General features: G+C 29.5%; 1 protein-coding gene and 1 long non-coding RNA gene across 4 annotated transcripts; both read right to left on the reverse strand.

Annotated features, from left to right (window-relative positions):
- Positions 1–11,644: 11,644 nt before the first annotated feature.
- On the reverse strand, positions 11,645–15,054 carry LOC126840072 (uncharacterized). Its single transcript, XR_007686030.1, has 3 exons — positions 14,968–15,054; positions 14,005–14,246; positions 11,645–13,050 (listed from the first exon to the last, which is right to left on the reverse strand). It is a non-coding gene; the product is annotated as an uncharacterized LOC126840072 (long non-coding RNA).
- On the reverse strand, positions 15,053–18,707 carry LOC126840071 (uncharacterized). 3 transcript variants are annotated; one of them, XR_007686029.1, is made up of 6 exons: positions 18,522–18,707; positions 17,044–17,368; positions 16,608–16,742; positions 15,959–16,518; positions 15,692–15,893; positions 15,053–15,511 (listed from the first exon to the last, which is right to left on the reverse strand). XR_007686029.1 is itself a non-coding variant. In XM_050575559.1 (4 exons), exons 2-4 carry the CDS (start codon positions 17,297–17,299, stop codon positions 16,514–16,516), a joined length of 396 nt encoding a protein of 131 aa, XP_050431516.1. In that variant the 5' UTR covers positions 17,300–17,368; positions 18,522–18,657; the 3' UTR covers positions 15,905–16,513. The 3 variants fall into 3 exon arrangements, 1 of the variants encoding a protein (XP_050431516.1); XR_007686028.1 differs by having other exon boundaries at positions 15,053–15,582; positions 18,522–18,706; XM_050575559.1 differs by lacking the exons at positions 15,053–15,511; positions 15,692–15,893 and having other exon boundaries at positions 15,905–16,518; positions 18,522–18,657.
- Between the last annotated feature and the right edge of the window lie 1,007 nt (positions 18,708–19,714).

A 19,714-nucleotide genomic window follows, 5' to 3' on the forward strand; every position in this document is an offset into this window, starting at 1 on the left:
CATTATCAGTTAATTGAAAGGTACCATGAAGTCAATTGGATAAGGGGTTCATAAAATGTGTAACGCTAAATCCAAAAAAACTTGCGGCCGAAAATACTGATTACGGTTTAATAATGTTTTACAGAAAACACGCTTATAGTATAATTATAATCAGTAAAATGATCATGGTCGCTAAGTAAATATTTTAATACATGTGATAATAAATAAAAATGTAATAGGTTGTTGATTACTTTAGTGACAAAATGAATGGCAAACAGGGTCACTTTTATGGTAAAAAATGTATTATTATTTATTATATATTACTTAAAATTTAATGTGCGTTTACTCTCATCAAACAAAGTTCCCTTTCCTAAATTGAAATAAATACTGTTAATTTAAAATAAATATAGAAAAAGTAAATTACTGCTAAACAAAATATCTAAATTGTTATGTTCAATGATATTTTCCATTTCAGACATTTGTATTTCAATGATATCTTAAAAAAATTGTTCTATGTGATAATAAGTGCTAACATGTGCTAGTATGTCGACCATGTAATAACGTTTTTTCATACACGCGTACAGTGGCATGGGTCATTATTACCGATATCAGTTTTAAAAAACGAACTATCACGTAAATCTGATATAAATATACAAAATGACTCAACGAACATTAGCGTTATCAGTTAATTGAAAGGTACCATGAAGTCAAGTGGATAAGGGGCTCATAAAATGTGTAACGCTAAATCTAAAAAAACTTGCGGCCGAAAATACTGATGCCACTGATGCCGGGTTAATAATGTTTTACAGAAAACACGCTAATGGTATAATTATAATCAGTAAAATGATCATGGTCGCTAAGTAATGACTATGATACATGTGATATAATAATAAAAATGTAGTAGGTTGTTGATTACTTTACTGACAAAATGAATGGCAAACAGGGTCACTTTTATTGTAAAAAATGTATAATTATTTATTATATATTACTCAAAATGAAATGTGCGTCTACTCTCATCAAACAAAGTTCCCTTTCCTAAATTGAAATAAATACTGTTAATTTAAAAATAAATATAGAAAAGTAAATTACTGCTAAACAAAATATCTAAATTGTTATGTTTAATGATATTTTCCATTTCAGACATTTGTATTTCAATGATATCTTAAAAAAATTGTTATATGTGATAATAAGTGCTAACTTGTGCTAGTATGTCGACCATGTAATAACGTTTTTATCATACAAGCGTACAGTGGCATGGGTCATTATTACCGATATCAGTTTTAAAAAACGAACTATCACGTAAATCTGATATAAATATACAAAATGACTCACCGAACATTAGCGTAATCAGTTAATTGTAAGGTACTATGAAGTCAAGTGGATAAGGAGTTCATAAAATGTGTAACGCTAAATCTAAAAAAACTTGCGGCCGAAAATACTGATGCCACTGATGCCGGGTTAATAATGTGATACAGAAAATACGCTTATAGTATAATTATAATCAGTAAAATGATCATGATCGCTAAGTTATTACTTTAATACATTTGATATAATGATAAAAATGTAATTGGTTGTTGATTACTTTAGTGACAAAATGAATGGCAAACAGGGTCACATTTATAGTAAAAAATGTATTATTATTTATTATATATTACTTAAAATTAAATGTGCGTCTACTCTCATCAAACACCGTTCCCTTTCCTAAATTGAAATAAATACTGTTAATTTACAAATAAATATAGAAAACGTAAATTACTGCTAAACAAAATTTCTAAATTGTTATGTTTAATGATATTTTCCATTTTAGACATTTGTATTTAAAAAATATCTTAAAAAATTGTTATATGTGATAATAACGTGTGCTAGTATGTCGACCTTGTAATAACATTTTTTTCATACACGCGTACAGTGGCATGGGTCATTATGACCGATATCAGTTTTAAAAAACGAATTATCGGGTTAATCTGATATAAATATACAAAATGACTCAACGAACATTAGCGTTATCAGTTAATTGAAAGGTACCATGAAGTCAAGTGGATAAGGGTCTCATAAAATGTGTAACGCTAAATCTAAAAAAACTTGCGGCCGAAAATACTGATGCCACTGATGCCGGGTTAATAATGTTATACAGAAAATACACTTATAGTATAATTATAATCAGTAAAATGATCATGGTCGCTAAGTAATGACTATGATACATGTAATATAATAATAAAAATGTAGTAGGTTGTTGATTACTTTAATGACAAAATGAATGGCAAACAGGGTCACTTTTATAGTAAAAAATGTATTATTATTTATTATATATTACTTAAAATTTAATGTGCGTCTACTCTCATCAAACAAAGTTCCCTTTCCTAAATTGAAATAAATACTGTTAATTTACAAATAAATATAGAAAACGTAAATTACTGCTAAACAAAATTTCTAAATTGTTATGTTCAATGATATTTTCCATTTTAGACATTTGTATTTAAAAAATATCTTAAAAAAAATGTTATATGTGATAATAAGTGCTAACATGTGCTAGTATGTCGACCATGTAATAATGTTTTTTTCATACACGCGTACAGTGGCATCGGTCATTATGACCGATATCAGTTTTAAAAAACGAATTATCACGTAAATCTGATATAAATATACAAAATGACTCAACGAACATTAGCGTTATCAGTTAATTGAAAGGTACCATGAAGTCAAGTGGATAAGTGGTTCTTAAAATGTGTAACGCTAAATCCAAAAAAACTTGCGGCCAAAAATCTGATGCCACTGATGCCGGGTTAATAATGTTATACAGAAAATACACTTATAGTATAATTATAATCAGTAAAATGATCATGGTCGCTAAGTAATGACTATGATACATGTGATATAATAATAAAAATGTAGTAGGTTGTTGATTACTTTAATGACAAAATGAATGGCAAACAGGGTGCATTTTATAGTAAAAAATGTATTATTATTTATTATATATTACTTAAAATTAAATGTGCGTCTACTCTCATCAAACACCGTTCCCTTTCCTAAATTGAAATAAATACTGTTAATTTACAAATAAATATAGAAAACGTAAATTACTGCTAAACAAAATATCTAAATTGTTATGTTCAATGATATTTTCCATTTTAGACATTTGTATTTAAAAAATATCTTAAAAAAAATGTTATATGTGATAATAAGTGCTGACTTGTGCTAGTATGTCGACCATGTAATAACGTTTTTTTCCTACACGCGTACAGTGGCATGGGTCTGTATTACCGATATCAGTTTTAAAAAACGAATTATCGGGTTAATCTGATATAAATATACAAAATGACTCAACGAACATAAGCAATATCAGTTAATTGTAAGATACCATGAAGTCAATTGGATAAGGGGTTCATAAAATGTGTAACGCTAAACCTAAAAAAACTTGCGGGCGAGAATACTGATGCCGGGTTAATAATGTTTTACAGAAAACACGCTTATAGTATAATTATAATCAGTAAAATGATCATGGTCGCTAAGTAATGACTATAATACATGTGATATAATAATAAAAATGTAGTAGGTTGTTGATTACTTTAATGACAAAATGAATGGCAAACAGGGTCACTTTTATTGTAAAAAATGTATAATTATTTATTATATATTACTCAAAATGAAATGTGCGTCTACTCTCATCAAACAAAGTTCCCTTTCCTAAATTGAAAGAAATACTGTTAATTTAAAAATAAATATAGAAAACGTAAATTACTGCTAAACAAAATATCTAAATTGTTATGTTCAATGATATTTTCCATTTCAGACATTTGTATTTCAATGATATCTTAAAAAAATTGTTATATGTGATAATAAGTGCTAACTTGTGCTACTATGTCGACCATGTAATAACGTTTTTTTCCTACACGCTTACAATGGCATCGGTCATTATGACCGATATCAGTTTTAAAAAACGAATTATCACGTAAATCTCATAAAAATATACAAAATGACTCAACGAACATTGGCGTTATCAGTTAATTGAAAGGTACTATGAAGTCAAGTGGTTAAGGGGTTCTTAAAATGTATAACGCTAAATCCAAAAAAACATGCGCCCGAAAATACTGATGCCACTGATGCCGGGTTAATAATGTTTTACAGAAAACACGCTTATAGTATAATTATAATCAGTAAAATGATCATGGTCGCTAAGTAAATATTTTAATACATGTGATAATAAATAAAAATGTAATAGGTTGTTGATTACTTTAGTGACAACATGAATGGCAAACAGGGTCACTTTTATGGTAAAAAATGTATTATTATTTATTATATATTACTTAAAATTTAATGTGCGTCTACTCTCATCAAACAAAGTTCCCTTTCCTAAATTGAAAGAAATACTGTAAATTTAAAAATAAATATAGAAAAAGTAAATTACTGCTAAACAAAATATCTAAATTGTTATTTCAATGATATTTTCCATTTCAGACATTTGTATTTCAATGATATCCTAAAAAATTGTTATATGTGATAATAACGTGTGCTAGTATGTCGACCTTGTAATAACATTTTTTTCATACACGCGTACAGTGGCATGGGTCATTATGACCGATATCAGTTTTAAAAAACGAATTATCGGGTTAATCTGATATAAATATACAAAATGACTCAATGAACATAAGCGTTATCAGTTAATTGTAAGATACCATGAAGTCAATTGGATAAGGGGTTCATAAAATGTGTAATGCTAAACCTAAAAAAACTTGCGGCCGAGAATACTGATGCCGGGTTAATAATGTTTTACAGAAAACACGCTTATAGTATAATTATAATCAGTAAAATGATCATGGTCGCTAAGTAAATATTTTAATACATGTGATATAATGATAAAAATGTAATTGGTTGTTGATTACTTTAGTAACAAAATGAATGGCAAACAGGGTCACTTTTATAGTAAAAAATGTATTATTATTTATTATATATTACTTTAAATTTAATGTGCGTCTACTCTCATCAAACAAAGTTCCCTTTCCTAAATTGAAAGAAATACTGTTAATTTAAAAATAAATATAGAAAACGTAAATTACTGCTAAACAAAATATCTAAATTGTTATGTTCAATGATATTTTCCATTTTAGACATTTGTATTTAAAAAATATCTTAAAAAAATTGTTATATGTGATAAAAAGTGCTAACTTGTGCTAGTATGTCGACCATGTAATAACGTTTTTTTCCTACACGCGTACAGTGGCATGGGTCATTATTACCGATATCAGTTTTAAAAAACGAATTATCACGTAAATCTGATAAAAATATACAAAATGACTCACCGAACATTAGCGTAATCAGTTAATTGTAAGGTACTATGAAGTCAAGTGGATAAGGGGTTCATAAAATGTGTAACGCTAAATCTAAAAAAACTTTCGGCCGAAAATACTGATGCCACTGATGCCGGGTTAATAATGTTATACAGAAAATACGCTTATAGTATAACTTTAATCAGTAAAATGATCATGGTCGCTAAGTAATTACTATGATACATGTAAAATAATAATAAAAATGTAGAAGGTTGTTGATTTCTTTAATGACAAAATGAATTGCAAACAGGGTGACTTTTATAGTAAAAAATGTATTATTATTTAATATATATTACTTAAAATTAAATGTGCGTCTACTCTCATCAAACACCGTTCCCTTTCCTAAATTGAAATAAATACTGTTAATTTACAAATAAATATAGAAAACGTAAATTACTGCTAAACAAAATATCTAAATTGTTATGTTCAATGATATTTTCCATTTTAGACAATTGTATTTAAAAAATATCTTAAAAAAAATGTTATATGTGATAATAAGTGCTAACATGTGCTAGTATGTCGACCATGTAATAATGTTTTTTTCATACACGCGTACAGTGGCATCGGTCATTATGACCGATATCAGTTTTAAAAAACGAATTATCACGTAAATCTGATATAAATATACAAAATGACTCAACGAACATTAGCGTTATCAGTTAATTGAAAGGTACCATGAAGTCAAGTGGATAAGTGGTTCTTAAAATGTGTAACGCTAAATCCAAAAAAACTTGCGGCCGAAAATCTGATGCCACTGATGCCGGGTTAATAATGTTATACAGAAAATACACTTATAGTATAATTATAATCAGTAAAATGATCATGGTCGCTAAGTAATGACTATGATACATGTGATATTATAATAAAAATGTAGTAGGTTGTTGATTACTTTAATGACAAAATGAATGGCAAACAGGGTGCATTTTATAGTAAAAAATGTATTATTATTTATTATATATTACTTAAAATTAAATGTGCGTCTACTCTCATCAAACACCGTTCCCTTTCCTAAATTGAAATAAATACTGTTAATTTACAAATAAATATAGAAAACGTAAATTACTGCTAAACAAAATATCTAAATTGTTATGTTCAATGATATTTTCCATTTCAGACATTTGTATTTTAATGATATCCTAAAAAATTGTTATATGTGATAATAACATGTGCTAGTATGTCGACCATGTCATAACGTTTTTTTAAACACGCGTACAGTGGCATGGGTCATTATTACCGATATCAGTTTTAAAAAACGAATTATCACGTAAATATGATATCAAGATACAAAATGACTCACCGAACATTAGCGTAATCAGTTAATTGTAAGGTACTATGAAGTCAAGTGGATAAGGGGTTCTTAAAACGTGTAACGCTAAATCAAAAAAAAATTGCGGCCGAAAATACTGATGCCACTGATGCCGGGTTAATAATGTTATACAGAAAACACGCTTATAGTATAACTATAATCAGTAAAATGATCATGGTCGCTAAGTAATGACTATGATACATGTGATATAATAATAATAATGTAGTAGGTTGTTGATTACTTTAATGACAAAATGAATGGCAAACAGGGTCACTTTTATAGTAAAAAATGTATTATTATTTATTATATATTACTTAAAATTTAATGTGCGTCTACTCTCATCAAACACCGTTCCCTTTCCTAAATTGAAATAAATACTGTTAATTTACAAATAAATATAGAAAACGTAAATTACTGCTAAACAAAATATCTAAATTGTTATGTTCAATGATATTTTCCATTTTAGACATTTGTATTTAAAAAATATCTTAAAAAAAATGTTATATGTGATAATAAGTGCTGACTTGTGCTAGTATGTCGACCATGTAATAACGTTTTTTTCCTACACGCGTACAGTGGCATGGGTCATTATTACCGATATCAGTTTTAAAAAACGAATTATCGGGTTAATCTGATATAAATATACAAAATGACTCAACGAACATAAGCAATATCAGTTAATTGTAAGATACCATGAAGTCAATTGGATAAGGGGTTCATAAAATGTGTAACGCTAAACCTAAAAAAACTTGCGGGCGAGAATACTGATGCCGGGTTAATAATGTTTTACAGAAAACACGCTTATAGTATAATTATAATCAGTAAAATGATCATGGTCGCTAAGTAATGACTATAATACATGTGATATAATAATAAAAATGTAGTAGGTTGTTGATTACTTTAATGACAAAATGAATGGCAAACAGGGTCACTTTTATTGTAAAAAATGTATAATTATTTATTATATATTACTCAAAATGAAATGTGCGTCTACTCTCATCAAACAAAGTTCCCTTTCCTAAATTGAAAGAAATACTGTTAATTTACAAATAAATATAGAAAACGTAAATTACTGCTAAACAAAATATCTAAATTGTTATGTTCAATGATATTTTCCATTTCAGACATTTGTATTTCAATGATATCTTAAAAAAATTGTTATATGTGATAATAAGTGCTAACTTGTGCTACTATGTCGACCATGTAATAACGTTTTTTTCCTACACGCTTACAATGGCATCGGTCATTATGACCGATATCAGTTTTAAAAAACGAATTATCACGTAAATCTCATAAAAATATACAAAATGACTCAACGAACATTGGCGTTATCAGTTAATTGAAAGGTACTATGAAGTCAAGTGGTTAAGGGGTTCTTAAAATGTATAACGCTAAATCCAAAAAAACATGCGCCCGAAAATACTGATGCCACTGATGCCGGGTTAATAATGTTTTACAGAAAACACGCTTATAGTATAATTATAATCAGTAAAATGATCATGGTCGCTAAGTAAATATTTTAATACATGTGATAATAAATAAAAATGTAATAGGTTGTTGATTACTTTAGTGACAACATGAATGGCTAACAGGGTCACTTTTATGGTAAAAAATGTATTATTATTTATTATATATTACTTAAAATTTAATGTGCGTCTACTCTCATCAAACAAAGTTCCCTTTCCTAAATTGAAAGAAATACTGTTAATTTAAAAATAAATATAGAAAAAGTAAATTACTGCTAAACAAAATATCTAAATTGTTATTTCAATGATATTTTCCATTTCAGACATTTGTATTTCAATGATATCCTAAAAAATTGTTATATGTGATAATAACATGTGCTAGTATGTCGACCTTGTAATAACATTTTTTTCATACACGCGTACAGTGGCATGGGTCATTATGACCGATATCAGTTTTAAAAAACGAATTATCGGGTTAATCTGATATAAATATACAAAATGACTCAATGAACATAAGCGTTATCAGTTAATTGTAAGATACCATGAAGTCAATTGGATAAGGGGTTCATAAAATGTGTAATGCTAAACCTAAAAAAACTTGCGGCCGAGAATACTGATGCCGGGTTAATAATGTTTTACAGAAAACACGCTTATAGTATAATTATAATCAGTAAAATGATCATGGTCGCTAAGTAAATATTTTAATACATGTGATATAATGATAAAAATGTAATTGGTTGTTGATTACTTTAGTAACAAAATGAATGGCAAACAGGGTCACTTTTATAGTAAAAAATGTATTATTATTTATTATATATTACTTTAAATTTAATGTGCGTCTACTCTCATCAAACAAAGTTCCCTTTCCTAAATTGAAAGAAATACTGTTAATTTAAAAATAAATATAGAAAACGTAAATTACTGCTAAACAAAATATCTAAATTGTTATGTTCAATGATATTTTCCATTTTAGACATTTGTATTTAAAAAATATCTTAAAAAAATTGTTATATGTGATAAAAAGTGCTAACTTGTGCTAGTATGTCGACCATGTAATAACGTTTTTTTCCTACACGCGTACAGTGGCATGGGTCATTATTACCGATATCAGTTTTAAAAAACGAATTATCACGTAAATCTGATAAAAATATACAAAATGACTCAACGAACACTAGCGTTATCAGTAAAAAGTGAGTCATGGTGCGCTAAGCTAAATATTTTAATACATGTGATATAATGATAAAAATGTAATTGGTTGTTGATTACTTTAGTGAGAAAATGAATGGCAAACAGGGTCACTTTTATGGTAAAAAATGTATTATTATTTTTTATATATTACTTAAAATTAAATGTGCGTCTACTCTCATCAAACACCGTTCCCTTTCCTAAATTGAAATAAATACTGTTAATTTACAAATAAATATAGTAAAGGTAAACTACTGCTAAACAAAATATCTAAATGGTTATGTTCAATGATATGTTCCATTTCAGACATTTGTATTTTAATGTAATCTTAAAAAGTTATCGCTCTCAAAAGTTTCATTGGTCCAAATCTTAAAATAAAGTCTAATAAGAATTTTACCGTAGACCTAGCATTTGCGCATTGTACGGGTTTTGCCACACAGTATTTCGATACACGGTCGGTGGCTACTAGGATGTATTTACAGTTTTTTGAGCTTTGGAGGGGGCCGATATAATCTAAGAAAATTTCTTGCATTACCTCACCCTTGTTTAAAGGGTATTGACCTATTTTGGGTGGTTTCGGCTGCTTATGTGGTTTTCGTTTCTGGCAATGGGTGCAAGACAAAACATATTTTTTAATATTCCTACGCATTTTTGGCCAATAATATTTTCCCTTTATTTTAGCATATGTTCTACTGAAGCCTAAATGAGCGCTCAGCGGGTTATCGTGGTTCTCCTTAACGACACTATCTTTGTATTTACTTGGTAATGCTAATAGTGCATTACTCAAATTATCATGCGCTGCCTTATAATATAGTACATCGTTATTCTTAATTAAGTAGTTTTTTGCCTTACGTGACCATTTCCTATCAGTACTATCGGGGTTCCTTATAGCTGTAATTATCTTGTGTAAATAGTCATCGTTAACCTGATCTATTCCTATACTTATAGGTTGTACTAAATTAATATTTATGTTTTCACTAATTATATTTTCTTTCTTAACATTAGGCTTCTCTTCAAGGGGATAGCGGGATAAATGGTCTGCTGCTTTGTTAAATACCCCCTCTTTATATAGTATAGTAATATCATAACCCATTAGCTTAGTCCTAAGTCGCTTTACTACGTTGGATTCTGTTTTTATTTTTAGTAAACTGGTCAAGTTTTTGTGGTCGGTCCAGACTTCCACTTTCCTACCATGTAAATATTGACGAAAGTTGGTAAAGGCGAAATCTATAGCAAGGACTTCAAGTTCCATTGCTGAATAATTATTTTGGGCTGGGGTTAATTTTTTTTATGCATAAGCGACAGGGTGGATCTCATTATTCTTATTTCTTTGTTGTAACACGACCCCTAATCCTAATTTTGAACCATCAGTTACTACTATGGTCTGACAACTTTCGTCAAAGTCTATACCCTTCTATTGTCCATTCGATTGGACGCCTCAGTCAGCAGTGGCTTTAAATTTTTGTTTTGTTTATAAGAAGATAAGTTATACAAAATGTACCTAACACCCAGTGACAACTGAATATAAAAAACTCATCACTACAAACAAATATTTTCGAGGGCTTAATTTCTAAACTCTACATATTATTATTTCAAAAATAATTTGTTGATTTATCTATTAAATAAAATAAAAATGCTGCGCTACCTAATAACAATATTAAACTTTTATTCAAACAAACACCAATCATTTTTGGGTACTTCTTTGCACGTTCTGTATACTATGTACAACATACATACCTACTTATATATACATATATATATATATATATGTGTGTGTGTGTATATATATATATAAAAAAAAAAAAAAGTACCAACCAACCAAGTTCATACTTACATTGGGTTCATTCGGGTTTTATCGAGAGCTCAGACAACACATCTGTCCTATTTTTCTTTTTGTACTTTTCATTGGTTAAAAATGGAATACGAAGTTGTCTACGGATTTCGTAAAAACAGTAAGCTACATCATAGTAATGATGGCTTTTTTTACCGCGTTAAGAAAGTGAGGCTATCGTCTACCTCACTAAGTTGTATAAAACCCAACTGCACTGCGAGAGGTATGATTAATTGCTATATATTATTTTAGAAAATTAATCTTTTTTCTCAATATGAATTATTTGTAACCCGATTGTAAATGGAAAACTGAAGCAATTAGTAGTTAGATGTAATCGTACTTATTTTACGAATACACAATAAAGCAGTGTACCATTTAAGTATTACTCAACAGAAGATTTTTTTTAATTAGGTAGTACTCCACTTAATTAGAAAAAATATCTTTTAAAAGGCTTGAAATAAAAACCGTTTTATTTCATTTTTTTTTAGAAAATAACACTATTTTTCAAAGAAAGAAGGCCAGCACCATGAGTTGCCCTAGTACAATTTATATATTTTAATATGATAATTTACAAAAATTGATCAATGGGTTAACTATCATGAATATTTTGTGGCAATTAGTATTTATATTCATAATATTTTTTTATAATCCGATTTGGTATAAAGCATAACAATGATTAAAGGGATTGAAAGCGGACGGTTTTTAAGGGGTTTTATAAAAGGCAATATTTAAGAAGAAAAAAAACTTTTCGAACATTTTATTTAGTTACAGGTTACTTTGTAAAAGCTAGAGGCATCATTTTTAACTTTTACAATTAATTCTCCGAGTAAATGCCATTTTGTACATACAAGAAATTAATTAAGGGAATTGCATACGGTCGGTTTTTAAGGAATTTTGTACAGGCAATATTTAGGAAAAATGGTTTTAATAAATTTTTACCATGTCAATTAATTTACCGGTCAATTTGTATAAGCTTCATGGTGTTATTTTTAATTTAAATAATTTTGTCTATGAGTAAAGCCATTTTAGTTAATACAGTATACATTTTTTGTTCCATCGCACAGGCTGAACCAGTGATCCGATAATTTATCTGAAAATATATTTGAATTTGCCATGAAGTTTACTTCATCGGTCAGGGCACTTTTTTGATATCTTATTCCTACTATGTACAAAACCCGTTTGAATATTATATAAAATTTCAAATTTTAAAAGGGTAAAGGTAAAGGGTTTAAATTAAAAACCGAAAGTGTGCCCTGAACGATCCTAAGTAAACTTCATGACGAATTCAAATCTGTTTTTAGATTGTTTATCGGATCACCGTGTTGGCTTATGCAATTGAATAAAAATGATATTTTGACTGAAAAATTTGACCGCATGTAATCTCCCCTTTAGACCTAAAATCTTGACAAAATTATGCCTACTTAATATGATTGAATTTTAATTCTGTATAAATATTTGGGCTCATGAGCTTTTTCCCTAGGTTACCGTGGAAGTCGGATTAATAAAACAATATAAAGGATACTAAAAACTTAAGAAATTAAAATAGGATTAAACACAATTTTAATTGAAATATAAAATTATTTACACAATAACCTTGAAAAGAGGCCGATTAACTTGACATTTTTAATATAAAATTCAAATTGGACATTCTACGTAGGCGTAATTTTGTCAGGATCTTAGGTCTAAAACTTCGAAAATACCAGTCCGCTTTCAATCCTCTTAAGGCTGAAAACAGTTTATAACATTAAACTCTTCTTAACACAATATTGTAATTTTTTTTATTATATAAAGGACTTATCAGGAATGATAGACTTGAGGTGATCGGACTTCATAATCATGATCCTGATATGGAATATTTGTCCGCTGTGCGTGTAAAAAGCCAAATTCTTCATCGTTGTTCAACAGAATTGACCTGTCTTAAAGTCATTTATGATGAAGAAATAACACAGTAATACCTACCTTTAATAATAATTTAAAAATTAATATCAATGACGGCATTATTCATTACATTATTTAAACTGAGCTGATTAATTGTATTTAAAACTTGATGTCTCACAAACACAGGCGGAGGCAACTGTGGCAGCTGAGCTGCCTTACTTCAAACTATTTTATTGCATAGTGATCTGTGATCGTTTGGTTTATGCATAAGTTATTTACATAATATATATTTGTAATTAACAAATCTAGCAAGCGTAAAAAATTGTTTAACCTAAATATGCGTAAATAATTGCGTAGTTAATTATAATTTAAGTATATGTTGAATCAATAAATTGATAAAATAGGTGTACGTCTTAGTACACTTTTGAAAACTAAGTCATGCTGTAAACTACGTTCATTTAAAAATGTCCGTATATTCCTCTTAATTTAATAGAAGTAGCTTAATTTAAGCATGCTGTAAGAGTTTTAGACTACCATTATTAATTATTTACAAACTACTAAAAAGACAAGGTTTTTTTAACACGCTTATGTTAGCTTCACTTGTATGTATGTATGAATGTTTGTATGTAACTATGTAACAAAAAGAGATAGGCAACCGAACGTACATGCGTGTATTCATTGTTGCACTGGGCCGATGTCACTACATTTAAAAATAACATTATATATTGCCTCCCCTGTAATTGAAGCCCGCAAACGCTTGTGGTCATTAAAATGCATATTAAAAAATTATTTTATACATCTAATTAGTATATTTTCATAGAACACTAAATAACTGTATACCTATAAACGTATTTCGTAAGCCTTTCTGTTCAATAATAATAAAACAAAATTTGTTTTATTATTATTGAACAGAAAGTATTTAATACTTAATGAAAGTCCTACCGTTTTTAAATATAAGAACACTTAATATTAAAATTAAGTTCTCAAATCAATCAGCTCAGCACAAGCATAATTATTTAGTAGTTCAAGACTTACATATTCTATACTTAGATTACACCATGTTAACACTCAATTGGCCTACACCAGCTTCTTGCGAACTATGGAACGGGCCAGGGCCGAGGCTCAGCCATCAATACCCCAGACTCTGTTGGGATATGTGGGCAATTTGTCCGACCTGAGGTACCGCCATCTATTTTTAACGTCTAGCAACGAGGAGTTGTATAGGGGCTACATAGATGGAGGTGTAGAAGCTGGCGAAGCAGTGGTTTTCATTTCGCCTGCAATGATGAAGTAATAATTTAATTAACAATGAAAAAATTTGTGTTACAAAGAAAACATTACCTTTTGTCCCAAAAACATATTTCTTAAGTATTTAAAAAAAATATATAACTTATTTTAAAGAAAAACGATTAAAATTTGTATAAATTAATTTCTTTCAATTAACTGTTATGAATTATCTCCAACAAAAACCTAACAGAGAAAAATTGGCCAAGTTCCAAGACTAAATATCAAAGTAGTGATATTTACATTTCAAAAGCTTATCTTAAGAGGAATCAGAGATATGTGAGTTAGAAAAACTGGGTGAATTGGTTCGTTTAAAGATAAACTGGCATTACTGAAACTTGGCCTAGCACACTACTGTGCGCTCAGATAGCTGCTTGTAATATTTTGTGGACAAGTACAGCAGCATATTTAATATCAGTCCAATAGCAAATAGTTTTAATACCAATCTTCACAAATTAGAATATATAATTAATTGCTTACCTAGATGATTTTTTTTATAGACAATATTATAGCTTAAATGTAATTTTAGTTTATTAGGCAGTTCACATGAATTACATGTAGATGGCACGTTCAAATCGAGGCCTATTCAGCCTCAAACTGAACAAGTTTTAATTATTATGGCCATTTACATGGATCAGGTAATAAAAAATATATAATAAATTAAAAAAACGATTTTTATGAGTTTACGATTAACATTTTTATTTATACGTTTACTTAGGCTTTTCCGGTTGCATTTGTTTTGATGACAAGGAAGACAGAGATCGCATACCGGTGCGTGCTTGAATACGTAAGGGATCTTATTCCAGGCGGTATTCAAGCCACAAACATCATTACTGACTATGAAACCGCATTAACCAATGCACTGAGGAATACTCTGCCAGCTGCCAACCTGCAGCGGTGTTGGTTCCACATGGTGCAAGTATGAAAAATGTTTTTAATAATTCTCTCATCATTTCCGGTGCTATAAAATATAGCATCGTGTGTTGCCATTTAAAAATGTTTATGGTAATTTATAGGCACTTGAAAAAAATGGTAAAGAGTTTGGGATGCGGCGACGTGAATATAGTAATGACTTGGCATTGCATAACATGTTCCGCATGTCGAAGGCTCTGGCCCTTTTACCGGTCGAGCACATAGCCGAGGGTTTTAACCTGATCCAAGAAGAGAGTAGTCATGCGGAAAACGAACAAATAGCTCGTCGATATATTAATTACTTCGAGAACCAGTGGATGAACCGTAAGTGTTTAGTACTGCAAACCTTAGAAAACAGTACAATTTGATTTTGTTTGATTTTCTCTCAATACTAACATAAAAGTGAAATGCGTACATCTATATGAAATAAAGATGCTTGATAATAATAAATAGTTAATTATTACAAACAATACCTAATATATACTCAAAAATGAGAAAATAGTTATTTAAAAAATAATTAATTTACCTTTGTACATAGTGGAGAGGAAATGGCTGAGTGGGTAAGGCATTAGTGTGTTTGGCACTCACTGTTGCCGGGCAAAAAATCGTCTGGTTAAAAGAAGTCGCCATCTCTCCGGCAATCACAGCTATAAACTTTTAAAACGCTCTCGATTCCAAAATACTGATTTTATTTTTATGTATATGAAATGCTCTGGGGTTAAAAAAAACTAAGCAAAAAAATATTATTTTTTACAAACAATTTTCTTTTATTATCTCATTGTATAATACTTACTATAGGAACCGGTGCGCAGAATTTTAGTGTTTACGGACAGGCCAGGAGGACAAACAATGATCAGGAGGTCTTTCACAGAATTTTAAACCAACAAATGAATACAACAAGACCGGGAATTTGGAATTATACAAGTAAATCGAAATACTTGCTACAAAATAGTTAATTAGTTATAGAAATAATTTTTTTAAATTTTTTTTACAGAGGTACTCCTGAAAATTGAGGGTATTTATAGCCAAAAATATCAACAGTTGGAGCGCCCCACCTTACGGCCACGTCGTCCACTGTATGTGCAGCAGGACAGAAACATAAGAGCAGCGACTGAAAGGCTGGAGCAAGGCCGCCTTACTGTTAAGGAATTTTTTCCTACACAGGCCACTTGGCCTATAACATAGGTATACCGACAATAGTACTAAATAAAAATATTAAAACTGCCAGGCGAGCAACCGTCCGGTAAAATACCATCCTCCTCTCAGGCGACGGACTGACGATCCGTCCCGGATAGCGAAATTATCAAGAAATCATCTCATGATTGCAGCATTGGACCTTCATGGCCCGTTATGCTACAATTAAAAATAAAACCTTAATGAACTAAATTTTTTTAAAAAGAAATAAAACAGGTTATAAATAAAGTTGTTTTATTTTAACTTACAATTTAGAATTGGGAGATGGTGAGGAGCAAAATGCTCCCGTTGTTGAAGCTGCCGATCCTGTAGTTGAGGCTGCTCCTGTAGTTGAGGCTGCTCCGGCTGTTCAAGATAATAACGCCATTCTTCCCAGTAAGGCTCTGAACAGAAATATTAAAAACAATTTGTTAACAATTATAATAGTATACAACATATTTCTTAATGGCAATACATTATATTATATATAAGAAAAAGGAAATATTAAACATGCAATATTTAAATTAAAAAAAAAAATTAATAAAATGACTCGTACACCTAAATAATAAAAAAAGGATTCCCTGTAAAAATATATTTTGTCCATATCATATTAATAATAATTTTTATGACCATTAATATTATTGATGATAATCCGTTTATATTTTTATTTATTTGTGTTAATAGTCAATGATGACTATCACATACCTGAGGATGACGACGAAGTTCTCGCATTTATCGGGCAAATGGAAGGACAACGTTTGAGAAGGGAGCAAGATAATATTCCATTCGTTTCGGCTAATTTGAATGAGGATATTACACCGCGACAAATAAACAGTTGTGGAATTTGCTTGGCAGCCACGAACACACATGCCTGCGTTCCGTGTGGGCACAAATGTTTATGCCACGATTGCGGTGAGGAGGTGAGGGGCAGAGGGCGTTGTCCCATTTGCAATTCTGACATCTATATGATTGTCAGAATTTTTGACTAGCATCATATTGTGTAAATATTATTTTGTATATAAAATTAATTCTGTAAATAATAAGTGTAAATAGTGTAAATATTGTAAATTGTAAAAATATTGTATATTGTATATTTTAAATTGTAAAAATAGGGGGTTGTGATAGATTGCCTCTTCGTGGTACCCCCTGGGCAACGTTCATCTTCAAGATGAACGGCTAAAGATCTATTAACTCAGTGGCCAAACTATCATTTATAATGTTCTCCTGGCCTGATTACATGCAACCAAACCGAACACAATCGAATCGAAAGATTCTCAGGCCACCTAAGAAAGCTAGGGTCTACCCTACGCACTTGCCAAATCAATATTGAAGGTATTAGCAGATCAAAAAGTGACTACATCTCCCGAATCCTCAGGGAACAAGACATCAATATAGAGGACCCAGAATCGACTGTCTCACAACCCCTCCCACATTTATTAAATGGTTGGAGGAGCCAGAACTTTCTAATACCAAATAAATTGTTTTGTTACCTTATTAATATTACTCACTATCGCTTAAATTACAAAGTACCCTATTTTGTTTAATTTTAATTTTTAATTTATCTATTATACCAATTTACTGTATGACGTTATCATATTATAATTAGTCTAATGCATGTAACCAGAAACCATACGCTAAATAAATAAATAAATTGTAAGAATAGTGTAAATATAAAATAGTATAAAAGATGTAGTGTAAATATAAAATAGTATAAAAGATGTAGTGTAAATACAACACCCTACTCCAGTTTCAATCATTTTTTGGCTTGTTATATTTAATACCAAGTTGAATATTTTTCATGCAATGGTTGAGGTTGCATCATATTTAATTATTAAGCGACAATTCTATTTTTTTTTTTTTTTAAGTAAAGCTTTGACAACTAGGTCATTCTAAATTTATGTACACGTGATAAAATACATAATAATTTCGTCCAGGAAAATTCTAAGAATAAAATTTTTTTGTTCAAATGTAATATTAATTAGCAAAGTGTAATAATTCTAATTGTATCGAAAATATTACAATTAGTATAATAAAAAATATTTAAGATACATGAAAAACTAATTAAGCTAAAATCATTATATATATTACATAGTTACATTTTAAAAATCATAGGGTTTAAAATGTCATTTTAATTATTACACAATGTATTTTTAAAATACATGAAAATAAGTGCCAAAACTTACATATTAATTGTTTCTTTATTGTTCTGAGTGTAGTAGATATATAACAGTGAATAAGTTAGTATTAAGCAACTGACTTGAAAATTACAATAGTACTTACTGAACAATCGAACAATGAACAATGACCGATGACGTTGTGGAAATTTGAACATTATGTAACCGTTACAGTGTTACCAGAATTACCGCACTTATAATAAAATTATTGTGCGCACCTTTGTACACAAATCTCATCTTTACTACTGCAGTGATATAAAAACACGGTATTTTTATTATTTGTACTACGCACTACATTATGATGGATGTTTATTATACTTTGATTGAACTTCGTAAAATAGTTAATATCATTTTATTGAAATCAAATCATAGGCGTTATTACGGGGTAGCAATCGCTACCCCATCAATTTTATTGGGGTTGCAAAGCTACCCTACGAGTAATTTGTAAAAAAATACAATTTTATTAATTTTTTTCAGATTTTGATCACAAAAAAATAATATAATTAGTGTAATAATTATAGTATCATCGGCTATCTACTATATTGAATTTGGACGTAGGTATAAACTATAAAGATAACTCATAAATAATGAACTTTTAGCGAAACTACATATTTATTTTTTCCAGGAAACGGTTTATCGTTTACGATCGGGGACGGTACGAAGTATAGCTATAAGCACAGACCACAGTATAATATTATTTTGTTATCATTATACCGTTGTTGTAATGAACTACAAATTACATAAATCTTTATCTTTATCTGATACTCGGTGGAATTGCCGAATAGAAGCTATTAAAGCAGTACTTGAAAATTTATCAGCGTTATTGCATTCACAACAATATATAAAATCAGAAATTGTATATTTGTGTGATAAATCAATGTAAATATATGTTTAAACTAAAAAAATAAATTATGAGATTTATGATATATTTTTACCTAATTGTTATGAACAATTAACCAGGATTCACCGATATACCGACTGCTCACTCCCTTCTTTAGACTACAACTAAATTAAAAATAATATTCAAGATGCTTGCTACCCCATGAATTTACTCCAAGTGACGCCCCTGAATCAAATCCTATAATTTTAGTTATTATCAAAATTAACGTTATTATTCTTCGCATGACACGTAGGTAACAAAGCACAAACATTTTTCTATATAAGCTCCATATTATACGGCATAATATTCAACTGTTCATTAT

Source organism: Adelges cooleyi, unplaced genomic scaffold, assembly GCF_023614345.1.
Source record: "Adelges cooleyi isolate 19-005CV unplaced genomic scaffold, UGA_ACOO_1.1 ACOO_flye_CR_arks_rails_tigmint_CR_PRNA_34, whole genome shotgun sequence".
In the NCBI taxonomy this organism is placed as follows: Eukaryota; Metazoa; Arthropoda; class Insecta; order Hemiptera; family Adelgidae; genus Adelges; species Adelges cooleyi.

Coding starts and splice junctions, on each gene's coding strand:
- LOC126840071 (XM_050575559.1), bottom strand. CDS start 17,299: ATGTCAGAATTGCAAATGGGACAACGCCCTCTGCCCCTCACCTCCTCA. Junction 16,743..17,043: donor AACTTCGTCGTCATCCTCAG/GTATGTGATAGT, acceptor ATTTCTGTTCAG/AGCCTTACTGGGAAGAATGG.